The 26,942-nt window shown below is 64.2% G+C and overlaps 2 protein-coding genes across 3 annotated transcripts; both read left to right on the forward strand.

Moving 5' to 3' along the window:
- The first annotated feature begins 5,697 nt into the window (after positions 1-5,697).
- CANT1 (calcium activated nucleotidase 1) lies at positions 5,698-15,194 on the forward strand. 2 transcript variants are annotated; one of them, XM_080678020.1, is made up of 4 exons: positions 5,698-5,824; positions 11,510-12,160; positions 12,443-12,646; positions 13,341-15,194. In XM_080678020.1, exons 2-4 carry the CDS (start codon positions 11,572-11,574, stop codon positions 13,709-13,711), a joined length of 1,164 nt encoding a protein of 387 aa, XP_080534146.1. In that variant the 5' UTR covers positions 5,698-5,824; positions 11,510-11,571; the 3' UTR covers positions 13,712-15,194. The 2 variants fall into 2 exon arrangements, with proteins under 2 accessions (XP_080534146.1, XP_080534145.1); XM_080678019.1 differs by lacking the exon at positions 5,698-5,824 and adding an exon at positions 8,912-8,962.
- A 3,487-nt stretch (positions 15,195-18,681) lies between these two features.
- Positions 18,682-26,535, forward strand: LGALS3BP (galectin 3 binding protein). The gene is made up of 6 exons (XM_080678654.1): positions 18,682-18,796; positions 19,586-19,658; positions 20,333-20,524; positions 21,055-21,186; positions 23,033-23,285; positions 25,112-26,535. The coding sequence occupies exons 2-6, from the start codon at positions 19,607-19,609 to the stop codon at positions 26,211-26,213; spliced, it is 1,731 nt and encodes a 576-aa protein (XP_080534780.1). The 5' UTR covers positions 18,682-18,796; positions 19,586-19,606; the 3' UTR covers positions 26,214-26,535.
- Positions 26,536-26,942: the final 407 nt, after the last annotated feature.

Consider the following 26,942-nt stretch of genomic DNA (forward strand, 5'->3'; position numbering starts at 1 on the left):
GGCTTCTGAGGGGGACCCAGTGAGAGCCCAGCGGCCACTCCACAGGGACCCAGCCGCCACCCCCCCACCGTGGGAGCGAAGGGAGATGTCTGGTCCTGAGGGGCCTGGGGGAGCTCAGGGGCGCTCTGGCAAGACTGAGGAACCGCATCGTCCCCATCAGAGACGCTGCTGCTTCTGCGTCAGAGGCCTCCAGGCGGCTCACGATCTCTGGCATGTGCCGGAGGCTTGGCCCGACTTGCGTCCCCGGTTGATTATCGACAGGAAAACCCCAGATAAGCTGGCCTTCATCCCGTGTGTGACAGGAGGCCACTTTCCTGTCAACAAGCCCCGGGCCCAGCGCGCAACTGACCTCCCCGAGAACTCTGTCCTCCAACCGCAGGCGTGGCCCAGGGGTCGAGCGTTGACCTGTGAACCAGGAGGTCATGGTTTGATTCCCGGTCAGGGCTCCTGCCCAGGTTGTGGGCTTGATCCCCAGTGTGGGGTGTGCAGGAGGCAGCCGATCCATGATTCTCTCTCAGCATGGATGTTTCTCTCTCTCTCTCCCTCTCCCTTCCTCTCTGAAACCAATAAAAATAAAACACACATATTTAAGAAACAAAGTGTGAGTAAGGAAGATGGGAAATTCGGCCAGCCAGGGGCGGTCTTGCGGTCAGCTTGGTTCTCGTCCATGGCCGGCCATAGGTCCCCCCAGAAACCAGGGCGAATGTTCCCCGTTCAGCAAATATCTTCCGGTTGGACAGAGAGTCCTGGCCGGCTCCAGGACAGGAGTCAGGACAGAAAAACAAAACAAAACAAACAAAAAAAACCCCACAAAAACCCAGCATTGACCAATCAGAGCCTGAAGCCAGCAGCAGGGCCTGGGGGAGATGTCTCAGCCCTGGATGGGTCAGAGGCAGGGCTCACCAGAACGGAGAGGCCCCGCCTCCCGAAGATGGGCAGGCCACGCCCACCCCGGGATTCCGGGAGCTCAGGCCTCCCACACCAGGCCGTCTGGGCTAATCCTCGGAGGCTGCCTGGATATTCCCAGGAGAGGGGCACCTCCTGGCCGCCCCCCCACAAGCCCCAGACTGCCCCCCACCCAGCCCGACGAGACATTCCGGGGAAGAAGTGCCCAGGAGAGCACACTGGATCCCCCCATGTGCCAATCCCTCTGCCTCCCTGGACCACCACGGCTCCTCGCCACGTCTGTTCTCGTCGTTGGGGAATGCCGTGACCTTTGGTTCGAGTCTGTCAGACTCGAGGCTCCCCGCCACCGTGGCCCCTGGGGCCTCCCCCCCCCCCGCCGGCCCCAACGGGCTGCCTCTCCCAGCTATTTTGGGCCAGGCTGCCCAGTGGTCCCACGAGCGCAGAGACTGGTATTGCAAACTTTTGAATTCCGTGCCGAAGGGTAAGCCACGGGCAGGGTCAGATGGCGGGGTCCCGCTGCCAAGGGGTGGGGGCGGGACGGTCTCCGCGGAGGTCTGGGGAAGGAGCTGAGATGGAAACTTGGCAGCCAGGCCCAGCCTCCCTGGCGGACGTTGCTCCCGGAGGGTGGTGCCCGTGGTCTAGAGAAGGTTCGCGGCACGTGGGGATCGGGACTGGCAGCTACCGAGACCGAGCGGGCCGATCTGCTTTCCTCTCTGCTCCTCACCCCTGGAGAAGATCCCCCCCTCCCCCCGTCTGAGGATCTTTCCAGGGACGCCCCCTCGGCAGGCCTGATGCCCAGACGGACAGCCTCGGGTAGAAGCCGCCTGCACAGGCTCACTTTTACCATTTATGGGCTTTCTGACCCTAAAAAAGCCACACAGCACCTCCTGCCTCCGTTTCCCCCCCGGCTCTCAACGTTGAGGTCCCTGCTGGGGGGAGTCCTTTTTAGGACTAAAGGTCAGTGGTTCTCAACCTTTCTCACGCCGCGACCCTTTAACACAGTTCCTCATGTGGTGGTGACCCCCAACCATAACATTATTTTCGTTGCTACTTCCTACCTGTAAGTTTGCTACTTGTTAATGAATCGTCATGTAAATATCTGTGTTTTCCGATGGTCTTAGGCGACCCACAGGTTGAGAACCACTAGCAGGGTCGCCTAAGACCATCGGAAAACACAGATATTCACATGACGATTCATTAACAGCAGCAAAATTACAGTTAGGAAGTAGCAACGAAAATAATGCTATGGTTAGGGGTCCCCGCCACATGAGGAGCTGTATGAAAGGGTCCCGGCATCAGGAGGGTTGAGAACCACCGGATTAGACAGAGGTGGGCAGAGGCCCAGGGTGGGTTCGGCAATGTTTCCATCACAAGTGAAATGGGAGGGCCCCCTGGTGGAGGGCGCAGTCACCAGCCCTGGGCTGTGAAATGAATGAGTCGCTGAATGAACGCGTGGGTGAATAATTAAAGCGAAGAATTCTTAGTCTTTTATGCAGAGCCACAACCGAGAGCAGAGAATCCCCAGCAGGAGGCCTGGGCCAGGTCTCCCAGGACGCAAAGATGATCCGGAGAATGGGAATCGGAGGAAACGCGAGGGATGGTGACTGCCCAGTCATTGTGGACAGAGAGGGGCACTGGTTTGGCACAGCCTGACCACGAGTCGGCTCACGAGGGTGCAACACCCTTTGACATAGTCCTCTTCCGTCCGGATCTCTACCCTACAGACACGCTTACCATCCAGCACAGAGAGTACGTTCCAGGGTGTGTGCCTGGAGTGTCGCTTTGATGGGAAGGGATCACAGGGACCCTGAAAGGACCCCCTCAGGAGCCTGGTAAAACCATGGCCGCTCACCCACCCCTCCCAACGCCATGAAAAAAAAACAATTAAAAATATATATTTTTTAAAAATGTATTTTTATTGATTTCAGAGAGGAAGGGAGAGAGAGATAGAAACATCAATGATGAGAGAGAATCATGGGTCGGCCGCCTCCTGCACGCCCCCCCCCGACTGGGGATGGAGCCGGCAACACAGGTATGTGACCTTAACTGGAATTGAACCCGGGACCCCTCAGTCCGCAGGCCAATGCTCTATCCACTGAACCGGCTAGGGCAAAAAGTATATATTTTTTATTTATTTATTTTTTTTAAAAAAAAATGTATTTTATTGATATTTCACAGAGAGGAAGGGAGAGGGATAGAGAGCTAGAAACATCGATGAGAGAGAAACATCGATCAGCTGCCTCCTGCACACCTCCCACTGGGGATGTGCCCGCAACCAAGGTACATGCCCCTGACCGGAATCGAACCCGGGACCCTTCAGTCCGCAGGCCGACGCTCTATCCACTGAGCCAAACCGGTTTTGGCAAGTATATATTTTTTTAAAAAAAGAGGTACTAATGAGAGGACAGTGGTATGGGAGCTGGTGTGAAATATTACACCAATACAAAATGATCAGAGCCACATGCTTGTCGATCTGTGATAACACTGTGGTTGCACATGTCCATGGGGGAAGGGAGGGGTTGTCTTCTAAAAGCAGCACTGAGCGGTTCCCCGTGTGCGGAAGACCATGTATGTGTAGCCGAAAACGTGTAAGACAGATCGCCACCCTCTCGGGCCCTCCAGTAAAATCAATACAGCCGGCAATACCTGGGGGGCCAGGGGCTCTCTCAGCCACTGCACAGAGCCGTATTTCCTTCCGTAAACGGTACTGTAGGCATATGTATGGTTTGGGGATACATACCTACTTGCTGAAATTATAAAATAAAGCACGGGGGCGCTTAACCCAACATTCAAGACTGTGGTCACCTCTGCTGTGGGAGGGAGTTGGGAACCAGCAGGAGCACCTGGAGGGCTTTCAAGATCACAGAACTAGGTTTCATTTTTTTAAGTGTGGGAGGCATATAAAGATACTAGAGGCCCGGTGCACGGATTTCGTGCACCAGTGGGGTCCCTCAGCCTGGCCTGCGCCCTCTTGCAATCCGGGACCCCTTGGGGGATGTCAGAGGGCCTCTCGTATGCATATAAGATCTTTGGTTAATCCCTTCCCGCCCTCCCCTCTCCCCTCTCCCCTCTGAGATTCATCAGTCTGTTCCATGTTTCTATGCCTGTGGATTCTGCTCCTGCATTGAGCGGCTGCCCCTGGTGGTCAGTGTGCATTATAGCTTCCGGCCGGTCGGCCAGTTGCTTAGGCTTTTATATATACTATATACTAGAGGCCCGGTGCATGAATTTGTGCACAGGTGGGGTCCAGCCAGCCTGGCCCCAACCGGGTGGATCTGGGCTGGGCCTGTCCGGAGGAGGAGATGGTGGGAGGTTGGCCGGTGGGCCCCGCCCCCAGTTGGGGTGGGGTGGGCCGATTGGGGGTGGAGCCAGCCATGGGGAGGGGCCTGTGGGCTGGCCAGTCCCACCCCCGATTAGTGTGGGGGCGGGCAATCAGGGGCAGAGCTGGCTGGGAGGAGGGGCGGCAGGCTGATGGGGTAGTGGGGGCTGACTGAGGTGGGGCTGGCCATGGGGAAGGGCCATGGGTGGTTGGTTGGCCAGCCCTGTCCCTGATTGGAGTTGTGGGGCCCATGGGGGGGGTGGAGCTGGCTGGGGGGAGGGGCCACAGGCTGATGGGGTGTTGGGGGCACATTGGGGGCGGGGCTGGCCAGGCTGGAGGGGCGGGGCTGTTTGGCCAGCTGGCCCCACCCCCAGATTCGGCTGGTTCGCTGGCCATAGTGGGCATCAGATAGATAGATAGATAGATAGATAGATGATAGATACCGTCATAGATAAAAGTTTGAATAATTTAAAGTAATTGTAATAATACATGCTGTATGGTTGGAACGTGGTTTAGAATGATGGGGAACATAAATGAATTAAGAAAGACTTGCCCCTTGCCTCCCCCCTGCCCCCAAATGCAGAACCATGTGTTTAGCACGTTTCCACTTGGTTTTTAACAAGGTAATGTAATGTATGTGCTTATGACTTGTTTGTGTGCCACAAACTCTCTGCAAGAATAACCACAAGAAACTAATAATAGCGCTTGCCTCTGGGGAGGGAGGGCAGGGCGAGGGGGAGGGGAGGTTATTTTTCACTGTGCACCGTTTATATAATTTGAAATTTCCTTTGTGCCTGTAACTTTAAGGAAAGGCTCCTGAGAGGCCCAGGGGGGTTGCAGGCACGCGTGCACACGCTGAAGGTGCAGGCCCTCCAGCAGCTCCACACCTCGCTCCTGCCTGGCTCCACTCCTACCAGGCTTTTTTTTTTTTTTTCAGGATTGCGAAGATGGGCATCCTTGCAGGACTTGGGAGTGAGAGGCAGGGATGTCTTAACATATTCCACTAAGATAACTCGGGGGCTGGAGAAACGGGATGAACCCGAGACCCTTATTTGGGAAGGGGTTTGTTGATTGCAAGTCAGAGGAACCCCCGCCCAGGCCGCTGGAGCCATCAGACCCTTAGATCTTTGCTTTGGAAACTGATCAACATTCCGACGCGGGCGCCCGAAGGGCCGGGGTGAGGGGGGGGGTGTCTCTGAGAAGGGGGTGGCAGAAAGAGGCCCAGGCAAGGGGTCCTATAGTCTCAGCTCCAGGAATGATAGCCTCCTCCCTGTAGCCTTCCCCGCCGCCCCCTCCCGTTTCTGCTCCGTGATGTTCCTGAGTGACGTGGTGGAAGGGGCCCGGGTAGGCGGCACAAAGCCCCTCCCGCCTTTCCCCCGCCCGCGGCTCCTCCTCCGGGACCCGCTAGCTGAGCCACAAAAACTACAACTCCCAGCAGCCCCTGCCGCGGCCGGCGCGCAGCCGCAGAGCAGTGGCTGCCGGGAGCGTGTTGCTCGGAGGCGGGGCAAGCGCGCCGGGCGGAAGTCGGCCCCGGCTTGGTCCTGATCCTCCCAGCAGCGAGGTCCCCGCGTCCGCGGGCCCGGAGCCAGTCTGCACCGGGTGAGTGACGGCGGCCCCCGCGGCCGCCCGCGCTCCGCTTGCTACGGGCCTGCTGCCGGTCTCCGCACGCTCCCTCCCCCCGCAGGTCCGCTCTCCCGCAGACTCTGACTTGAAGATACTTCCCCCTTCTGACTTGGGGACTCCTCCCCCTCTGACCTGGGGACACCTCCCCCCTCTGACCTGGGGACTCCTCCCCCCTCTAACCTGGGGGCTCCTCCCCCCTCTGACCTGGGGACACCTCCCCCCTCTGACCTGGGGACTCCTACCCCCTCTGACCTGGGGACACCTCCCCCCTCTGACCTGGGGACTCCTCCCCCCTCTGACCTGGGGACACCTCCCCCCTCTGACCTGGGGACACCTCCCCCCTCTGACCTGGGCGCTCCTGCCCCCTCTGACCTGGGGACTCCTGCCCCCTCTGACCTGGGGACACCTCCCCCCTCTGACCTGGGGGCTCCTCCCCCCTCTGACCTGGGGGCTCCTGCCCCCTCTGACTTGGGACTCCTCCCCCCTCTGATTTGGGGACTCCTGCCCCCTCTGACTTGGGACTTCTCCCCCTCTGACTTGGGGCTCCTGCCCCCTCTGACCTGGGGGCTCCTCCCCCCTCTGACCTGGGGGCTCCTGCCCCCTCTGACTTGGGACTCCTCCCCCCTCTGATTTGGGGACTCCTGCCCCCTCTGACTTGGGACTTCTCCCCCTCTGACTTGGGGCTCCTCCCCCCTCTGACCTGGGGACACCTCCCCCCTCTGACCTGGGGACTCCTACCCCCTCTGACCTGGGGACACCTCCCCCCTCTGACCTGGGGACTCCTCCCCCCTCTGACCTGGGGACACCTCCCCCCTCTGACCTGGGGACACCTCCCCCCTCTGACCTGGGCGCTCCTGCCCCCTCTGACCTGGGGACTCCTGCCCCCTCTGACCTGGGGACACCTCCCCCCTCTGACCTGGGGGCTCCTCCCCCCTCTGACCTGGGGGCTCCTGCCCCCTCTGACTTGGGACTCCTCCCCCCTCTGATTTGGGGACTCCTGCCCCCTCTGACTTGGGACTTCTCCCCCTCTGACTTGGGGCTCCTGCCCCCTCTGACTAGTGGACTCCTCCCCCCTCTGACTAGTGGACTCCTCCCCCCTCTGACTAGTGGACTCCTTTGAACACTGACTAGGGGACACTGCCCCCTTTGACCCTGATGGATGCATTCCCTTCCTCTCCCTGAGGACAGCCCTTTCCTGCCCCCTCTGATTTCAGTACCCCAACTCTGACCTGTGCAGGGCCTCTCCTGAGGGATTAGGGGCTCCCCCATCTGCCTGACACTTGGTCACACCTGCAGCAGGCCAGCCTTCTCACCCCCGTCCCCCCCCCCCCAAGGCCTTCCTCTCCTTTGCTGCAGACTATCACAGTCCTCCCCCGCCCCTCCCGACCCCCTGGTCTGGATCCTTTCACCCGGGACCAGCACCTCCCTCTCTCTCTTCCGTGTGGCTCGGTGCCTTTCCGTGCCTGCTGTGTCCCAGGCTTGGCAGGCCCCTGGCACTGGGATCCCCTTCTTCCAGGCTCCCTGTGTCCCCCAGGAGGGCGGTCTCTCAGCGCCCCAGCCCCATTGCTCATGCCTGCCTCGGGGGATGTGCTTGGCAGCGTTTCTGCCACATTTCCAACAAAGCATGCGTGTGGGAACACGCGTGTGCTGGTACTGAATCTCGCTGGCTCTTCGGTGTAAGGGCCGGCACTTGGCAATGGCGTAGCCACTCAGAAGGGGCCATGGAAGGAAGCAGGGGCACAGCCTTCGGGAGCCGCGGGGTCTCTGCAGCCCCTCGGTCCTCGCCCTTGGAGGACTTCCATTGACAGATCTTCCTGGCTGGGCTGTGGACCCCCCCACCCCTGGCCCCGGCCCCCAGCCCCTCCCCACCGACCTCCCCTCGGAAAGTCCAGCCCGAGCCTGCGGACAAGGTGGCCTCCTGGTGCCCCTCCTGCGGCCTCAATGAGCCTCTGTTCAGGCCTGACTGCCCGCGAACGGGCTGGAGGCGGTTCGCAGGCCCGCCTCTCGCCTCCTGGCAGCCCAGAGCAGAGCGTGTCCAGGAGGTCGTGGGGGGTCCGGCCTGTCCGAGGCCACCGCCGTGGTTGGACGGAGGGTTCTCGGTCTTCCTACTCTTTCTCGTCCAGGTGAAGCCAACCGTACGGGGTGGAGGAGGGAACCCCACGCCCCAGGCAGACAGGTGCCGCTATCGCCGGATGTCCGCTCCAGCGAGGCGAGGCGTATGTCGGGTCATTGATGCCTTCCCTGAGCTCCAAGTCTCCTCTCTTCCCCGAAGCTGTGCCCCAGACCTAGTCCACGCCCTGTTTTTATGGCCCACCGCCACGCAGGAGCTGTGGAGATTCCTGGAGCGCGCTTAGTGAATGCCAACATTAAGGGGATTTAAAACGCTTCTAGTGATTATTTAGGACTTTCTGTTGATTTAGACCAGGGGTGGGAACCGCCCGCCCATGGGCCTAATACAGCCCACAGAATCATTTGGTCTGGCCCTCCCCTTAGGGGGAGGCAATGAAATCTTTGACCAAGTACAGCGGGCTAATGTGTACGTGGGTAATTCTGTGGGGCGGGTGAACGATGTTATAAATATCCACAGGGCCCTGAGTTAGACCGGGACAGTTGCTTGGGAGGAAATCTTGATGCCAGAGGAACCTCGAACTAGAGGCCCGATGCACAAAGAATCGTGCAAGAATGGGCCTTCCTTCCCCTGGCCGCCAGCACCGCCTTTGCTCCGGCCCAGAGCTGCCCTTCCGCCTTCCCACGCTGCCCAGAGGCCCGGAGCGGCTGGGGCGGTGCGGCAAGCCTGCGTCATCGCCATGGCGACGATGTAAGCGTCCTGCCCCCCAGCTGCTCGGCGCCTGTGTATGCAAATTGACCCTCCATTTTTGTTGGGTTAATTTGCATGCTCACTCCTGATTGGTGGGCGTCGGGAAGGTACGGTCACTTTGCATCTTTCTCTTGTTCGTGTAGAGTAGAAGAGTAGATAAGGGCCGTCATCGGCGGTGAATGGAACGCACTGCTCCGGTCCCCATGCAGAGGAACGGCCACGGGAAAGCTGGCGGTCAGGGTGCTGGTCAGCTGACCTTAAACTGGGGTCGCACAGGATGCCCGGGATCGTCCAGGGTGACCACAGGGTCCTTCCCAGGGAAACGGGAGGCAGAGGGGCACGAGGGGATGAGGGTGGGAGGCACGGAGATGCTGGCTTTGAGGTGGGGGGTGCAGGCGGCCACTGGAGGCTGGAAATGAGCGTGCAGGAGGCGGATTCTCTGCTCCAGCCTCGGGAGGGACCGGCCCTTGACTTTAGTCCAGCGAGACCGCCATCCCGCTGCGGCCTGCGGGGCTTCAGGGTAGCTGCCGTCTCAGCTTCTGAGTCTGCGTGACGTGACAGCGGGACTAGGAGCCCACTACACTCCTCTAGGGTCGGGGGCTGAGAACAGAGGGGCCGATCCAGGGAGCGGTGTATGCTGGGGTGCTGAGGAAGGGGTGGGGCAGCCTCGAGCGGTGCGGTGCGGCGAGCGTGCTTCCAGGCTGTCGGCTTGCTTGAGGCCTTGGCCTCGGAAGAGTCTTGGAGGCCGAGGGGTTCAGTTCTTTCCCGTCGGGGAGTGCACTTGGGCAGAGCGGGGACTGCCTGCTCTTCGGGCCCAGCAGAGGCCATGGCTGGCGGGAAGGAAGGCGGCTGCTGCCGGGGGCGCTGGGAGGAGAGGCTGCCCCTGTCCGGGGCAGAGGCAGGGAGCTGGGAGCGGCCCCTTATCTCAGATCCGGGACTCCCTCCCTGCCCTCCCCGATCCTGAGGGAGGGGCCGCTGCAGCTGTTTGTTCTGCCACCTGTCGGACCACTCCTCCTGGCACCACTCCCGGCAGAGCGAGGGAGCCACCCTCTGGGCTGCAGGCTCCGGGAGTGGTGTCCCCTTGCGTCCGAGCCAGGCCTGGAGTCGGGAACAGGCTGAGCATGGCCCGGGAAGGTAGGGGGCCTGAGCCCGCCCTCACTCCTAACCGAGGGTCTCCCTGGGTGCTGCCCCCGGGGCCTGGGAACCTGCGCCCTGGCTGGTGCACACCTGCTCCACAAGGAAATGCTGGTTTGACAAGAACCACAAACAGGAGTGTCAGTGAGCCGTTCTCGGGACAGAGCTCCCCGGAAAGCGGGAGGGGGAGGGGGGGACCCTCCTCCTGGTGCCTCTCCCCAGGGCTGTTGCCCTGCAGGGGGGCTGCCGGCGGGGCTGCCGTCCCCTGGGGTTCTCACGGAGAGAGCTGTCTGCAGGCCACCTGAGCAGGGGAGCCTCGGCAGGTGGGGAACGGCGTTTCACGGAGCGAGTGCCCTGATTTCCCGAAGCCGGGAGGTCGGCCCTGACCGGCAGGAAGTATTTCCCCAGCTTCGGCCTTGGAGGCTGGAGGCGCTGACCCGCCCGGGGCGGCGGGCTCGCTGCTTTGTTTTTATAAAGATGCGCCCTCGCTCTGCCCCGGCCTCCAGCACCGGACGCTGCGGGCAGCTTACCCTCCTGTCCCAGGTGCCCGTGGCGGCAGGCACGCAGCCTGGAAGGTGTGGGGAGCCCTCGCCGTAGGGGTTACCAGGTCGATTCAGAACGGGGTGGGGGGAGGCCTCGGGGGGCTGAGAAGAGACAGGCGGAGGAGGACCCCAGGCGGTCAGCTGTGGCAGGAGGTGCATGGGGTCCCCGGGGGACTGCTCAGGCCTCAGGAGCGGGCCTGTCGGTCATCCTCTCCGGGAAGCAGGCAGCCCCGGCTCTGAGCGTCGGGAGGAACGGGAGCTGCTCCTCAGGATGGGGTGGCAGGTGGGGCTACAGTCACAGTCACGGTCACCGTGTGTCCGCAGTAGTTACTGACCCGCCAGGAGTGAGCGGACAGGGCACGGGGCCGGGGGGGTGGGGGTGGTGCGTGGAGAGGGAGTCGCCAGGCCGTGAGGATGACACCCACCGTCCACTGCTCCTGCTGCTGGGCCTCGGGGCTGGTCCCTGTGCCCAGGGTGGGCGTGGGGACGGGGCTGTGGAGGAAGTGGGTGTGAGCTTCCTCCCTCCACGTGGCCCCGTGAGGCCGCTGGGCTCCAGGCAGTGAGGGCCCCGCAGGCTCTGCCCCGCCCGTCGTGGGCATTAACAGGAAGGTGCCAGGGGGCACATGTTGCCGAAAACAACCATTTCCGCTTGGCCTGCACCTGCTCTACCTTTGCGCTCGATGCCACAGATCTATCCCAGGACGGGCAACACCTGACCGGCTTGGCAGGCAGGCAGGCGTCGGCAGGGGGCGAGTGGACAGGGATGTCTGCACCGTGGTGTGTGTGGTGTCGGCGGCGACGGGTCCGGGGAAGGGGTGGAGGTGCCATCAGGAGCAGGGCCTCCAGGGAGGGCTTCCCGGACGAAGCGGCATTTGACAGAACGCAGCCCTGTGCCCTCGGCCACCTGCCATGCCAGCCCCCAGCCCCTGCTCTTCTCCTGAGACCGAATGCTCCGGCCTGGGCCCGCGGTCCCTCTGGCAGCTGGGAGGAGGGGCGGCCGATGGTGCTGCGGGAGGACGGCTCCTCTGCCTGAAGAAGGGCACACAGATGTCGCTGGAGTCCGGGTTTCAGTCATCCGAGGAGGTGACCGTGGCCACCAGGCCCGGCTGTGCTGGGTCTGCGTTTGCAGGTCATGACCTCCCTCCTTTCCTCCCTCCCCGTGTGCAGGTCCCGCCAGCCCTCCGTGCGGCCGCCCGCCAGCCCTGCCGCCCCCGGCATGGAATGAGTCCATGCACTCCGCCTGGACTAGTGTGGGGCGCCTTCCCGCGCTGGCGTCCATGAGCAAGGCCGCCGACCCCCGCTTCCGCGTCCGCTGGCGGGTGATCCTGCCGTCGGTCCTGGGCGTCGCCGTGCTCTGGCTGCTCTGCTCCCACCGCCCGGCCCCCGTCAGGCCCCCCGCGCCCAGCGCCCACAACTGGCGGCTCAGCCAGGCGGCCGCCGCCCGGTACAATGACACCTACCCCCTGTCGGCCCCCCAGAGGACGCCGGGCGGGACCCGCTTCCGCATCGCAGTCATTGCCGACCTGGACACGGACTCCAAGGCCCGGGAGGAGAACACCTGGTTCAGTTACCTGCAGAAGGGCTACCTGACCCTGTCGCACAGCGGGGACCAGGTGGCCGTGGAGTGGGACAAGGGCCACAGGGTCCTGCAGTCCCACCTGGCGGAAAAGGGGCGGGGCATGGAGCTGTCCGACCTGGTCGTCTTCAACGGGAAACTCTACTCCGTGGACGACCGCACGGGGGTGGTCTACCGGATCGAGGGCACCACGGCCGTGCCCTGGGTCATCCTGTCCGACGGCGACGGCACCGTGGGGAAAGGTGAGCGCCAGCTGCCGGTTGGGGAGCACATGCGGGGTGGGGGGAGCACTCCCGTGCCCAGAGGGAGGGACTGTGGGGGAGAGTACATCCCGCTGCGGGGTCTGCTGAGGAGTGTGCCGGCTGCTGACCCTCCAGGATGGGGCCTGAGCCAGGCTGCCCTGTCCACTCGGGTGAAGTTCAACACGGTGACCTCTGACGCCCAGGGTGGCCAGACCCCCAGGAGCCAGGCGCCCGTGGGCAGAGGGCCGGCCGGGCCTCACTCCCTCCGTGTCCTGTCCGCAGGCTTCAAGGCGGAGTGGCTGGCGGTGAAGGACGAGCATCTGTACGTGGGCGGCCTGGGCAAGGAGTGGACCACCACCACGGGCGAGGTGGTCAACGAGAACCCCGAGTGGGTGAAGGTGGTGAGCTTCCGGGGCAGCGTGGACCACGAGAACTGGGTGGCCAGCTACAACGCCCTCCGGGCCGCCGCCGGGATCCACCCGCCAGGTAGGCGCTGCGGGCGGGTGGCGGCGGGTTCGTTTTTTGCTCGACTTGATGATTCTGGCTGTCGGATGGGCGCGCCCCTCGGCCGGTGGGTTCTGGGGGCAGATGAGGCGTTTTCTGTATCACCCCTCACCCCGAGGCATGGCCCCCAGCCTGAGCCCGAATGGCTGTCCCCAGGCGGAGGCAGGGGTCAGCTCTGGTTCTCCTCTCACCCCCCAGACACGCCATTGTTTAGTGGGGTGTCGTGATGCTCAGAGAGGCCTGGCCAGCTCTGGACTTGGGGGGACATGGCCGAGAACCCCCAGCTAGGCCCTGTGCCCCCGCCGTGGGAGAGCCCGCCCCGCCCCGCAGAGCAGCCTGCTGGTCCCCTCCCCTGGTCTGCGCTCTGGCCAGCACAGGGAAGCAGGAGGACAGACCGCACGGCGTGGCCACGCGGCATTCCCGGGGAAGCTGGGCCGGGGAAGACGGGGCCCCGGACAGGAGGGCCTTCACGTGTCCAACCTCGTTCCTCTGGGTGACGGGGACAGACCGTGAGGCCGCCTCTGGGAAACACGGGGATCCAAAGGAGGGCAGGGCTGTGAGCGATGCCCCCCCCGCCCCCCCGGGTCTGTAGCATCCAAGGGCATGCTGGGCACCGGCCCCTGTGCAGGCAGCCTGGGCGCGCCCGGCCCCGCACTGAGGCCGCCCCCGTGTGCAGGCTACCTCATCCACGAGTCCGCCTGCTGGAGCGACGCGCTGCAGCGCTGGTTCTTCCTGCCGCGCCGCGCCAGCCACGAGCGCTACAGCGAGCGGGACGACGAGCGCAAGGGCACCAACCTGCTGCTGAGCGCCCGCCCGGACTTCGGGGCCGTGTCCGTGCGCCGCATCGGCGAGGTGGTGCCCACCCACGGCTTCTCCTCCTTCAAGTTCGTGCCCAACACCGACGACCAGGTCATCGTGGCCCTCAAGTCCGAGGAGGACGGCGGCAGGGTCGCCACCTACATCATGGCCTTCACGCTGGACGGGCGCTTCCTGCTGCCCGAGACCAAGGTCGGGGACGTGAAGTACGAAGGGATAGAGTTCATTTGATTTTGGAAATGGAGGCGTCAGGCGGAGCCCAAGGGGGGCCGGTTTTAAGCTACGTCAGGACCGAGGTCTGCCCTCCGGTGGTGTTTCTTTTGCTCTTTTTCTTCCCGGGACTCGGGGGTGGATCTGGGGTTAGAGGCTCCCGAGTAGGGAGTTCAGGCCCCTGGAGCGGCTGAGGGACCCTCTCGGAGCCGGAGGGGCCACCCCCAGGGCAGGCTCTGGGCGGCCAGGCCCTGCCTTCCATCCGGCCTCCGTTTCTCTTCTTTCGTTCCCTGAATGTGTCTGGGCTCCTGCCATCGTCAAGCGCCGAGCCCGTCTGGGACACAGCCGTGACGGGGATCTGAAGTGCACCTGCCCTCCAGGAACTCGAGCCCCCCTCCGTCCCGAACCTCAGGCGCGAAGGCCGTCCCTCCTGCTCGGAGAGGACTGGTTGACACTGCAGACAGACGGACGGACGCGGCAGGGCTGTGAGCGGGGGCAGCCCGGGGCGCAGGCCCCCCAGGTGCGCTGGGCAGGCCGCCAGCCCACTCGCGGGTCCCCGGCCTCACGTGGACCACCTCTGTTCCCTCGGCCGGTTCCATCTCCCCCTCCAGGAAAACGCCGTGGCTCCGTAGCTCTTTGAAGCTTTGATTATTAACTTGCTCGAATTAAAGCAATTTCCTTTCTTATAAAAAGGAATCGCCAAGTCTTAGGACGCAGAGCCAAGTCCCGCAGCGAGACCCCTCCCCGCAGCGGGGGAGATCGCGATGAGAGCCGTGCCCGCCGAGGCTCCCAGGAACGGCTTGGATTTGATTCCCTGGACGAGGTGCCAGGCCCTCCCGCACTTCCTGTCCCTCCTGCCCTTGCTCCTCTTCCCGGGAGCTAGCAAGCAGCCTCGTCTCCAGGGAAACTTCACCCAAGCTCCGGTTGTGTCCGCGGTCCCGGTCCCGGGGCCTGTCCCCGATGCCGCAGGAGCAGGCGGAGGGCTGGGACGGTCAGCCGGACGGAGCGGAGGGGACCCTGGCCGGAAGCTGCCTCACCCCCAGGAGAACGCGGGGCCCGGACTGCGAGAAGGGCCGCCCGACCCGCGTGGACCCGTCCCAGACTTTTCAGCTTGGAACTGACAGCCGCCAGGGGCGCCCACGGGGCCCCGTTCCTCCTGCGGGTGGGCGTCCGTCTCTTCTCCTGAGACGTGAAAGCAGCGAAGGCAGCTGTTGGCGGTGGCCCGTCTCCCTGGAGCGTGGCTCCCACTGGGCACGCCTGTCCCCCGTGCCCGGCGGCTCTCTGAGCCCTCCTTGGCCAGCGGCAGCGACAGGGCTCCCGTTGAAGATGCAGGTGGAACTAGGAAAGCCGGGGCCGTGGGGACAGTCACCGCCCGGAGACTCCGAGGCATCGTGTGCCGCCTCTCCTCGCCGCGGCGGGCCTCAGAGGTTGGAAACGTTGTAAAGCTGCCCCCCCCCCACCCCACCCCCCGTGTTTGCCGCTGTGAACAATAAAGTGCAGGGGGCGGAGGTCTGGTCTCCTGCTCCGTGTGGCGGCCGCCCAGGGCTCCGCGAGGGGCGCAGGAGAGGCCCCGATGCCTCATGCTCACCAAGGGGGCTCAGAGCCGGAAGGGCCACCCCCAGGGCACGCTCACCAAGGGGGCGGGTGGGAGTCCCTGCTGATGTGCAGCCACCTTCGCGGCGGGGCCTCTGGAGTCACGGAGCCTGGCTTTTCCCAGGTGCTCCCCTGGTCGGTTACGAGTGCGGGGGGGCACACACCCCCCCCGGCCGCCCCGCCCGGCCTCTCTAGCTGTGGGACCCTGGCCAGGTGCCCTGATTTCCTTGTCCACGTGGGAACAAGGTAACAATAGAGCCATTCACAGCGGCCCCGGTGCACGAGGCTGGAGGTGTGGGGAGTTACCCAGGGAGCCCGGGAGCCGCGGGAGTGGTGCCCGGGCAGAGGTCCGGGGGTCTGGGACCTGCAGGAGCCGTGGAGCTCAAAGGACACGCAGGGTCCTAAGGATGCCGCCTCGGGGGCAGCAGGCGGGGAAGGAGAGGCCTCGCTGGGGGCAGCAGGCGGCCCCGGGCCTCTCTTCCTTTTGTCCCTCGCACCACTCCTGTCCCTCCTCCCGCGTCCCCAGAGGCTGACCGGAGGGAGCCTCTTGCTCGGGGCCGCTGGGAGGCGGAGGGCGCGGGCGAGCTGGGAGCCCCTGACCGTGTCCGGGGCAGCGCCTCTGCGCTCTCTCCAGCCCGTGTCCCTTCCAGCCTCCGAGGGGCCACAGCTCCAGGTGCCACACTTTGTAAACAGCCCACCCCCTCATTTTCAAATTACAAAAGAACATTTAGCCCAGCCAGTGCGGCGCAGGGGTTGGGCGTCCACCTGTGAACCAGGAGGTCACGGTTGGATTCCCGGTCAGGGCACAGGCCCAGGTTGCAGGCTCCATCCGGTGTGGGGCGTGCAGGAGGCAGCCGGTCCATGATTCCCTCATCATTGATGTTTCTCTCTTCGTTTCTTTCTGAAATCAATGATTTTTTTTAAAAATATATTTTATTGATTTTTTTACAGAGAGGAAGGGAGAGGGATAGAGAGTTAGAAACATCGATGAGAGAGAGACATCGATCAGCTGCCTCCTCCTGCACACTCCCTACTGGAGATGTGCCCACAACCAAGGTACATGCCCTTGACCGGAATCGAACCTGGGACCCTTGAGTCCGCAGGCCGACGCTCTATCCACTGAGCCAAACCAGTCAGGGCAATGATTTTTTTAAAGAACGTTTATGTAGGAAGTTAGAGAGGTGGTCGAGTGAGCCAGCTGGGCTGCGTAGGCTCAGGAAACAAGTCACAGAGCAAAGGGGGCCGTGGCACTCAGGAGAGAGGAAGGTAAGTGCCTGGGGAAGGTGTGTGTGTGGGGGGGGGGTGGAGGCAGGGCTCTGCTCCCAAGAGGGGAGCGCCTGTACCCCCTTCTTAGAGCCCCCAGAGGGGTCTGAGGCTAGAGCCCCCCGTTTCCGCTGCAGCCTGAGCGGGGGCACGTCCAGTGCTGCGGGAGGTCAGTGCGAAGGCCTGGAGAGGCCGAGGCCAGAGCAGGAGGACACTGACCTGGCGGCTCCAGGGGAGTGGGGGCCCCCGGGGGCAGAGGCGGGGCTGGAGCAGGGACTGCACGTGGAGTCCCAGGCACCCGAAGGCAGCCCTCACACACGGCTCACACGGTTGGGACTTGTGGCTGAGTGGCCTGCTGCCGTGGCCAGTGTGCTCAGTGGTTAGAGCATCAGCCATGGACTGAAGGGCCACAGGTTTGATTCCCAGTCAAGGGCACATTCCTGGGTTGCAGGTTCAACCCCCAGCCTCTCGGGGTGCATTTGGGAGGCAATCATCGATGTTTCTGTCTCCGACCCCCCCTTCCCTCCCACTCTCTCTTAAAATAGTCAATGGGAACATATCCTCCAGTGAGGATTAACAACAACAATAAAAAGAAAAGGGAAAGGCACGCTTTCCATCAAAAACAAACTTGGAAACCCTGTCCCCTGCGCAAGGGCTTGTCTCCGGAATGCGGAGAGGAGAGCGTTCACAGCTCAGTGACGAGACGACGCTGACCCTTCGCCAGAGAGGGTGCAGGAGGGCAAGGCCTGCGGACGCTCACTGTCACCGGTGAGGGCAGTGCCACTCCACCCCGGACCCGCAGGAACGGGTAAACAGGCCGCAGACCCGCGCGTGACCAGCTGTGGTCGGACCGCGCAGTGTCTCTGCAGCCGGATGGGGAACCGATGCTGCCCGCAGGGAGATCCCTGGCCGGGGGGTGGGGGGCCGGCGCGGCTGAAGGGGCCTGCGGAGATGTGGGGGTGATCTCCAAAGTCCCCTTAAAATCAATCCTCACAGCCCTAGCCGGTTTGGTTCAGTGGATAGAGCATCGGCCTGCGGACTCAAGGGTCCCAGGTTCGATTCCGGTCAAGGGCATGTACCTTGGTTGCGGGCACATCCCCAGTAAGGGGTGTGCAGGAGGCAGCTGATGGATGTTTCTAACTCTCTATCCCTCTCCCTTCCTCTCTGTAAAAAATCAATAAAATGTAAAAAATCAATAAAATGTATTTAAAAAAAAAACACATCAATCCTCACAAAAGGGCCAATTAGCTGCCAATTAAGCAGCTCAGCCCTGGCCGGTGTGGTTCAGTGGATAGTGTCAGACCGAAGGGTCCTGGGTTCGATTCCGGTCACGGGCACGTGCCCTGGCTGCAGGCTCCTCCCCGGCCCGGGCCCTCGTGCAGGAGGCAACCAGTTGATGTGTCTCTCGTTGATGTTTCCCTTTCCCTCTCTCCTCCACTCGCCCTAAAAACCAATGGAAAATACCCTCGGATGAGGATTCACAAGCAAAAAAGCAGCTCATGTCCGAGGTTTACGCGGCGCCTCGCTACACGTTAGCATTGCAGGCGCCGCTCCTGCCTCCTGTGGGCGTGGGGTGGGGCACACGGGCATCTTCCAGGCCAGCCAGGGTCCCGCCCCCCAAGAGCCCCCAGCGCTCTTCCCCACGTGGCTCAGCAGTGGCTTCCTGTCCCAGCAGCGCCACCCACACTGTCACCCAGGCGAAGATGGAGTCTGGGGCCTGCACGTCTCCCATCACAGCTGAGCCACCTGCGGAGCGTCACATGCTGTCCCACGTCCCCTTGATGGGGGGCAGGGGGGGGGAGGGGAGGAAGGCGTGAGGCCCGGGGAGCAGACCCCGTCGGCTTTGGTGACGGGAAGGATTTTTCTGGGACCCGGGGGCTGAAGACTGAGCACCGTGAGGTTTGTAAGCGTTCCCACCAGCACCAGGTGTCCGCTGTTAGCAGACCCGGCCCCACCCCGGCTTCCCGCCCTTCCCCTCCCCTGGGGGCCGGGGTGACAGATGTCCCCTTTCTGGTTATCACGTCACCCAGATGCTGCCTTGGGCGGCTGCCTTCACCGACACCCACGGGGAGGGGGGAGGGAGAGGCCCCCCGAGCCTGAGAGCAGCCAACCCCAGGAAAGACCCGAGTCACGTGGTTTCTGGGAACCGAAACTCCCGGGTGTCGGAAGCGTTGCTGCGGGTCCGGCGAAGGGCTGTGCAGAGGCCCTGCAGCTGGAAGGCGGCCAGGACCTCCAGCGTCGCTCAGGCAGGTAAGGGTGCCTTCGTGCTCAGGTGGGTGCTACCTGAGGGGCCACGTCTTCCCGTTGGCGCCCAGCGGGGGCCCTGGTGCTCCCCCCCCCCCAGCCCAGGGGCATCACCTACTCCCGGGTCCCCGGGGCGAAGGGCGCAGCTGGGCGGGTGGGTCGTTGCCCGTGGCCACCGCCGGCTCGGACGCAGCCCCACCCGTCCCTGACCCGCACACGAGCCCAGGCCTGCGCCTCCAGAGGACGAAGCCCTCTTGCCAACTGGCACCGAGGCAGGAGGCCTGTCCCACCCTCCCTGGGCCTCTGTCACCCTGGCCGGCCGGCCCGGATGTCCGCGCCCCCCATGCACCCCTCAGCCTGCTCTCGCTCCCCTCCCCCCAGGGCTCACGGAATGTTCTGTCTGCACGACCTCTGGCCACACCTGCAGGGCCGTTTCCTGAGGTGGAGCCGTGCCCTAGCAAGGCCCTGGGCCTCTCCCTGCCTGGGCCAGCACGGGCACCGCCCACCGCCCCGCCCTCCCCACCTGTCCCAGCCCACAGCCCCCCAGGGCCTGGTTTCTGAGATGAGCTGTTTCCGTGTCCTTGCTGCCCAGAGACGCCCAGCCCCCCTTCATCTGGGCAGGTCCTGCAGGTCCTTGGAGCACCAGGGACCCCCCTGGGGCGCCAGCACCCTCCCTGCTCTGCAGGGTCCCCATGGCGCCCTCTGCCCTCCACTCAGCGAAGGCTGGAGGGCTGTGCCTGCTCCCGGGCCGGGCTGTCTCACTCCGCTGTCTCACACCGCCTCCTCCCGCTGCAGGGCGAGGGCTCCCAGGCCGCCATGGCCCTCCCCCCGCTCCTCTGGATGTGGCTGCTGGTCGCGGGGACTCAAGGTGAGCTGGGCCCAGCGGCCCCCCGCAGTGTCTCCCTGGCTGGGCCGGCTTCGTGCCCCTGCAGGCCAGGCAGCGCTCCACTGGTGCTGGTCACTAGGTCAGCAAAGGTCAGCTCAGGCCACGGGTCAGCTCAGGCCACGGGTCAGCTGAGGTCACTGGGGTCAGCTGAGGTCACTGGGGTCAGCTCAGGTTACCGGGGTCCCTCAGGACACCTCTCTCACTGAGGCCCAGGTGTCCCAAGTCGTGTGGCTTCACCTTCGGGGGGGATACCAAGGAATTCGCCACTCGCTCCAGCTCCCAGGGGACGGGGATGGGGAGTGGGGTGGGAAGGCGGGGTGTGCAGGAGGGACCTTCAGACGGGCCAGATGGGGACAAGGTCGGGGCCCTTCGCACACGGACTTGCAGAATCCTGGCGCCTGCCTCAGGCTCTTTGCCCCGAGGCCCGGGGCCCTACCTCACCCTGGTGACCCCGCAGAAGCCTGCAGCACCCCAACTGAGAACTGCCCTGTGACGCTGTCAGCTGCAGCCAGGGCTGAGCCGGGCAGGCGGCACCTGGGCCCCGGGGCCGGGACCCGCTCTCTGCACCGGCTCTCCGACCCGTTCCCGGCCCCGCCGCAGCCCCGCCCGGTGCCCGCTGCCCCGCTGACCTGTGTGTCCCCTCGGGAGCCCCGCAGGCGTGAGAGATGGTGACATGCGGCTGGCCGACGGGGACGCCCCCAACGAGGGCCGCGTGGAGATCTTCTACGGAGGCCAGTGGGGCACCGTGTGTGACAACCTGTGGGACCTGGTGGATGCCAGCGTCGTCTGCCGCGCCCTGGGGTTTGAGAACGCCACCAAGGCCCTGGGCAGGGCCGCCTTTGGGCCAGGTAGGCCCGAGTCCCCTGCCTCCCAAGCAGCCCGGCCCCGGGGGTGGGGGGGGGGAGAGGGGGGGAGGGGGACACCGCCTGGGACACGGGAGGGTATCCCACCCCTCCCTGTGCTCACTCCCCGGCCCGTGGCTGTGACGAGGCCCCCGCACATCATTCACGGGCTCAGCCGCGGTGTTCCCTCGGCCAAAGCCCCTCTCCTGGGGACCGACCTTCACCCCAAAGGGAAGCTCGGAGCAGAAAGACTCCCCACCCGTGGCTGTGACTCCTAAAGAGGGCGTAACCGAGATTTCAGTACCTCGCTGTCCACGGAGCGGACAGGCCCCGGGAGGAAGGCTAGCTGGCGGCTCAGAGAGGGGGAGCCCGCCGTCGAGTGGCCACCGGCGAGCCCCTTAAAGACACGCAGGGGCACGGCTGACCGCGCTCAGGGCTGGGGTTCCCGAGGGTTCCCGCCCCGTGCCGGTGGCCACAGCTCTTCGTCAGGCTTCCTGGGGAGCCGGCCCCTCCAGCGTCTGTCCTCCGTCCACCAGGAGCCGGCCCCGTCATGCTGGACGAAGTGCAGTGCTCGGGGACAGAGCCCTCGCTGGCCAACTGCTCGTCCCTGGGCTGGCTGCGGAGCAAGTGCAGGCACAGCCAGGACGCCGGCGTCATCTGCAGCAACGGTGCGCCTCCCACCCGACCCCCCCGAGCCTGGGCCCCCAGGGCTGCCCCATCCCGACCCCCCAGAGCCTGGGCCCCGGGGCTGCCCCACCCGAACCCCCAGAGTCTGGGCCCCCGGGGCTGCCCCACCCAACCCCCAGAGCCTGGGCCCCTGGGGCTGCCCCACCCTACCCCCAGAGCCTGGGCCCCCGGGGCTGCCCCACTCGAACCCCCAAAGTCTGCCCCCCCACCAAGCATCCCGCCCTGGGCCCAGGATCCTGGTCCTGGGGTTCCCTGCCCCGCCCAGCACGCAGGCCCTCCAAGCTCATCACACACCTGTGGGCGGGTTTGAGGTGACGCCCACTCTCCAGGAGGCGGGACAGCCTGCAGTACCGCACGGCAGCCCTCGAACAGTCCCTCCTGCAGTCCCTCCTGCAGTCCCTCCTGCAGTCCCTCCTGCAGTCCCGGGTGGGGGTTGTCCACGAGCCACAGCTCCTATGCCCAGGGGGCTGAGAGTGCAGGCTTCTCTCCTTAAGCGCCGTTTCATTCCTGCGGTCCAGTGCGGCCTTACACAGGCCCTGGCTGCCCGGCCGCATGCTGACCGTCCTGGGGCTGAGGGTCCGTCCTGGGGCTGAGGGTCCGTCCTGGGGCTGAGGGTCCGTCCTGGGGCTGAGGGGCCTGGGGCTGAGGGTCCGTCCTGGGGCTGAGGGTCCGTCCTGGGGATGGGGGTCTGTCCTGGGGCTGAGGGTCCGTCCTGGGGCTGGGGGGCCTGGGGATGAGGGGCCTGGGGCTGAGGGTCCGTCCTGGGGCTGAGGGTCTGTCCCGGGGCTAAGGGGCCTGGGGTTTCTTTTCTTTCTTTTTGAGAGAGAAAGGAAGGGGGAGAGAGAGAGAAACATCGGTTGCCTCCCGTACCCGCCCCAACCTGACCAGGGATCAAACCCTCCACTCTTCAGTACATAGGAGGGCACTCCAACCACTGAGCCACACCAGCCAGGGCTGGGGCATCTTTTTTTTTTAATTTTAGGAAGGGAGAGGGAGAGGGAGACATCATAATGAGAGAGAATCATGGATCGGCTGCCTCCTGCACACACCCCGCGCCCCCACTGGAGATTGAGCCTGCAACCTGAGCAGGTGCCCTGACCAGGAATCGAACCTTGACCCTGGTTATAGGTCAACGTCAACCCCTGAGCCACGCCGGCCGGGTGGGGTGCAGGGGAGCACCCAGGCTGGAGTGGGGGTGCAGGACGCCTGTCTGGGGCGGGGTACGGGGAGCACCAGGCTGGGCCAGGGTGTAGGGCAGGAAGCACCTACAGTGGGGCCCCCTTGCTGAGTGGAGCACACAGGAGGCTCCGAGAGGCTGGGGTGGGCGGGATGGGGCGCCGAGCCCACCTGGTTTAAGTGTCGGGATTGATCTAAACCTGTTGGTGGCACAGGAAGAGCAGGTGGAGTTAGTTCCCAGTGATGCCTGGGGGGAGGGGCGCATCCCCGCAACCGCCCCCGGGGCTTGAAGGAGGCTGCCGAGGACCCCGAGGCTTAGCTCTGGGTCGCCCCAAGACCCTCTGCTTGGGGCCGTCACAGGAGGCGTGGGGTCAGAAGGTAACAACTGGGTGATCGATAGATGAATGGGTTGGAATTTTAAAGGATGGGGCCTCGGCTGTGGAAGTAGCCCCTCCGGTCCCCCCCCTGGAGGGGCTGCCTGGGTTTGGGGAGCAGGTGAGTAAGCAGGGTGTGGGCTGGGAGGATGGGGCAGGGCAGAGGCCGCCGTTTAAGGGGAAACTGAGTCGGGGTGAGAAGTACTTCCGGGTCACGGAGCCGGCTGTGCCGGCGAGCCGGCCTCCCTGGCGAGCGGTGCCTCCCTGCCCTTCCCAGACACCGGCGGCGCCCACACGCTGGACCTGTCCGGGGCGCTGCCCGCGGCCCTCGCTCAGATCTTCGACAGCCAGCACGGCTGCGACCTGTCCGTGGCCGTGAAGGCGGAGGGCGCCGCGCCGCTGAGCCTGTGCGCCCACAGCCTGATCCTGACCAGCAACCCCGAGGCCCAAGCCCTGTGGACAGAGCCGGGCGGCTCGGTCACCATGGAGGTGGACGCCGAGTGCCTGCCTGTGGTCACCGACTTCATCAGGTGGGCATCCCGGGCGGCTGGGCACGGGCACACACACACACACACTACACACAACCACACACACACACTACACACAACCACACACACACTACACACATTATACACTACACACACTACACACACACACCACACACTACACACAACCACACACACACTACACACATTATACACTACACACACTACACACACACACCACACACACATCACACACTACACACAACCACACACACACTACACACCACACACACACTACACATACACTACACACAACCACACACACACTACCACACACACACTACCACACACACACCACACACTACACACAACCACACACACACTACACACATTATACACTACACACACTACACACACACACCACACACTACACACAACCACACACACTACACACAACCACACACACACACTACACACATTATACACTACACACACTACACACACACACCACACACACATCACACACTACACACAACCACACACACACTACACACCACACACACACTACACATACACTACACACAACCACACACACACTACCACACACACACTACCACACACACACTACACACAACCACACACACACTACACACAACCACACACACACTACACACCACACACACACTACACATACACTACACACAACCACACACACACACTACACACAACCACACACACTACACATAACCACACACACTACACACAACCACACACTACACACACTACACACAACCACATACACACTACACACAACCACACACGCTACATACACACCACACACACTACACACACAACCACACACACATACACACACTACACACAACCACACACACTACACATAACCACACACACAGTACACACAACCACACACACTACACACACTACACACGACCACATACACACAACCACACACGCTACACACAACCACACACACACACTACACACAACCACACACACACCACACACAACCACACACACCACACACACATACCACACCTCTCCCTCTCTCTCTCTCTCTCTCTCTCTCTCTCTCTCTCTCTCTCTCCTCTCTGCTCACTCACTACCACCAGGGGGCCCCCGAGGGCTCCTGGAACCGTGGCTGAGAGAACCCTGTTGAAAACCGCCCTCTCCCCGTAGGACTCGCGCTCCCAGGCGGGGAGGGCCGTGGGGAGCCAGGGCGCTGGACAGGGCGGAGGGCCTGCTTCCAGCTGCGCCTGACGGGCTGTTTCTAGCTGTTTCTAGGCCGGGTCTGAGGGGGAGGCGGGTGCCACAGCCTCGGGCAGCGCTCAGGGGGCTCCCTGCCTGCCTGCCTGTCTCTCCCCTTCCCCCAAGGCAGAGCTGCAGAGGCTGCGTGTCCCGGCCCCAGGAGGCCTCGGGGGACCCCTCTCCATGGGGCCAGCCCGCAGACACCCCCCTTCCGCTGCTGGGACCTCTGTCAGTTACCCGGCCCCTCGCCAGTGTCCGTGGTTTCTCGGGGTCACCGACACCCCACTCCTTTCAGGGTGTTGGCAGGGCCGGGGATGAGGGTGACTGCCCGCAGCCTGAAATGAGAAGCAACAGGCGGCGGCAGAAACATCCTGCAGGGCCGCCCTCTGTCCCCGCCGCCGCTGGCTGGGCCCCGGGGGGGGGGGGGGGGGGCGGGCCGGGGGCTCATGCGGTGAAAGCGGTAGTGCCCAGGGTGGCCGGCAGGTCCTGGCACTGAGGCCCTGCTGGGGCCGGGCTCGGCCCACCAGCAGGGATGGTGGCCCTGGCACCCTGCCGTCCTGCGGGGCAGGGGGCGGCCCGGGTGCTCAGCCCCCCACCCCCTCCAGGTACTTCTATTCGCGGCGGGTCACCGTGTCCCTGTCCACCGTGAAGTGCTTCCACCAGCTGGCCTCTGCCTTCGGGGCCCAGCAGCTGCAGGCCTACTGTGCGGGCCTCTTCGCCTTCCTGCTGCCCCAGGACCTGTCCTTCCAGACGACCCTGGACCTCCACGCCTACGCCCTGGCCACGCGGGACCCCGCGCTGGAGGAGCTGTGCGTGCAGTTCCTGGCCTGGAACTTCGAGGCCCTGACGGCGGCCGAGGCCTGGCCGCGCGTCCCCACCGCCCTGCTCCGCGCCCTGCTCTCCCGGAGCGAGCTGGCCGTGCCCAGCGAGCTGGCCCTGCTGACGGCCCTGGACGCCTGGAGCCGGGAGAAGGGGGCCGCCCCCGGGGACGTGGAGGGCCTGGTGCGGGAGGTCCGCTTCCCCATGATCCCGCCCGAGGACCTCTTCCAGCTGCAGAGCAGCCTGAGCCTGTACCGGAGCCACCGGGCCCTGTTCCAGGAGCGGACCCTGCAGGCCCTGGAGTTCCACACGGTGCCCCTGCCGCTGCTGGCCCAGCTCCGCGGCCTGAACCTCAGCCAGGACGCCTACCAGCCCCGGCTCTACACCTCGCCCACCTGGAGCGGGGCCGTGGCCAAGAGCTCCCGAGCCTCCTCCCGCCGCCCTTATGACTCGTACCGCTACGGCTATGACCCTTACGGCCGCTACCCCACGTCTGCGCCCACCGGGTCCTTCCAGACGCCGCCACACCCCAGCTTCCTCTTCTGGACCAGCCGCGTCTCCTGGACCCTCGCCTACCTGCCCACGGTCCAGTCCTGCTGGAACTACGGGTTCTCGTGCTCCTCCGACGAGGTGCCCCTCCTGGGCCTCTCCAAGTCCGGCTTCTCCGACCCCACCATCGGCTACGAGAACAAAGCCCTGATGCTCTGCGGGGGCCGCTTCGTGGCCGACGTCACGAGCTTCGAGGGCGGAAAGGCCGAGATCCCCAGCGCCCTGGACGCCAACAGCTCCAGAAGGGCCTCCTTCTTCCCCTGCCCCGCAGGGTCCTTCAGCAGCTTCCGGGGGGTCATCCGCCCCTTCTACCTGACCAACTCCTCGGGGGTGGACTAGCCAGGGGCTGCCCTCCCCCCAGGGGCGCCTCCCCCCCGCCCGGTGGGCGCTGAGCCCAGCTCTTCCTCTCTCCGCAAGCAGCCACCTCCCACCCCGGCCTCCAGATGTCCCCCTGCTCCCACTGATCTCTCTGAGCTGAAAGAAAGCGCCGGAAGGTTCCAGCGGGGGCTCACCCCAGCCGAGAATCCCTAGTCCCTGCTGCCCGCTGGTCGGGAAGCGGGGCGACGTGGGCCTCATGGCCACCGGGCCTGGCACGCCGCCTTCCCGCTCAGTCCCGTCTCGGATGATTAAAGTTGAAGGGTGGTGCGGGCCCTCGTTCACGCAGCAGAGGTGTGGAGTGCCTTCTGCCTCAGACGCCGGGTGTGCTGGCCCTGGGCTGGTGGGCGACTGGGTGGTCGCATGTAAACACACACCGACCGGGTGTTTAAAACCGGGGTCCTGGAGACCGTGGGGCCACGCTGGGGGCTCCGGTGGGGGCCACCTGGCTGGTTCCATGGAGAAAGGAAGCCTGGGGAGCAGGGCGTGTCCCCGGTGGGCGGGACAGCAGGTCCAGGAACCTTTCCCCGTTAACCCGTGTGCACGGGGATGAGGGACACAGACACGCCAGCATCGTGGGGAAGAGCGGAAACTCAGGACGAGGCAGCTACCCGTCGACCGGGACGGGGCTGGGGCTGGAGGGGGGGGAGAAGGGTCGGGGGACTGGGCCACAAATAAGAGACCCGCGATGGG

The sequence above is a fragment of the Plecotus auritus genome, assembly GCF_963455305.1.
Source record: "Plecotus auritus genome assembly, chromosome: 7".
Taxonomy (NCBI): domain Eukaryota; kingdom Metazoa; phylum Chordata; class Mammalia; order Chiroptera; family Vespertilionidae; genus Plecotus; species Plecotus auritus.

Excerpts from the sequence above, each read along its gene's own strand:
- CANT1 (XM_080678019.1), top strand. Across the intron at positions 12,161-12,442 it reads CGACGGCACCGTGGGGAAAG|GCTTCAAGGCGGAGTGGCTG; the intron begins GTGAGCGCCAGC and ends TCCTGTCCGCAG. Across the intron at positions 12,647-13,340 it reads CGCCGGGATCCACCCGCCAG|GCTACCTCATCCACGAGTCC; the intron begins GTAGGCGCTGCG and ends CCCCGTGTGCAG.
- LGALS3BP (XM_080678654.1), top strand. The coding sequence starts at position 19,607 with ATGGCCCTCCCCCCGCTCCTCTGGATGTGGCTGCTGGTCGCGGGGACT. Across the intron at positions 19,659-20,332 it reads GCTGGTCGCGGGGACTCAAG|GCGTGAGAGATGGTGACATG; the intron begins GTGAGCTGGGCC and ends GGAGCCCCGCAG. Across the intron at positions 23,286-25,111 it reads GTGGTCACCGACTTCATCAG|GTACTTCTATTCGCGGCGGG; the intron begins GTGGGCATCCCG and ends CACCCCCTCCAG.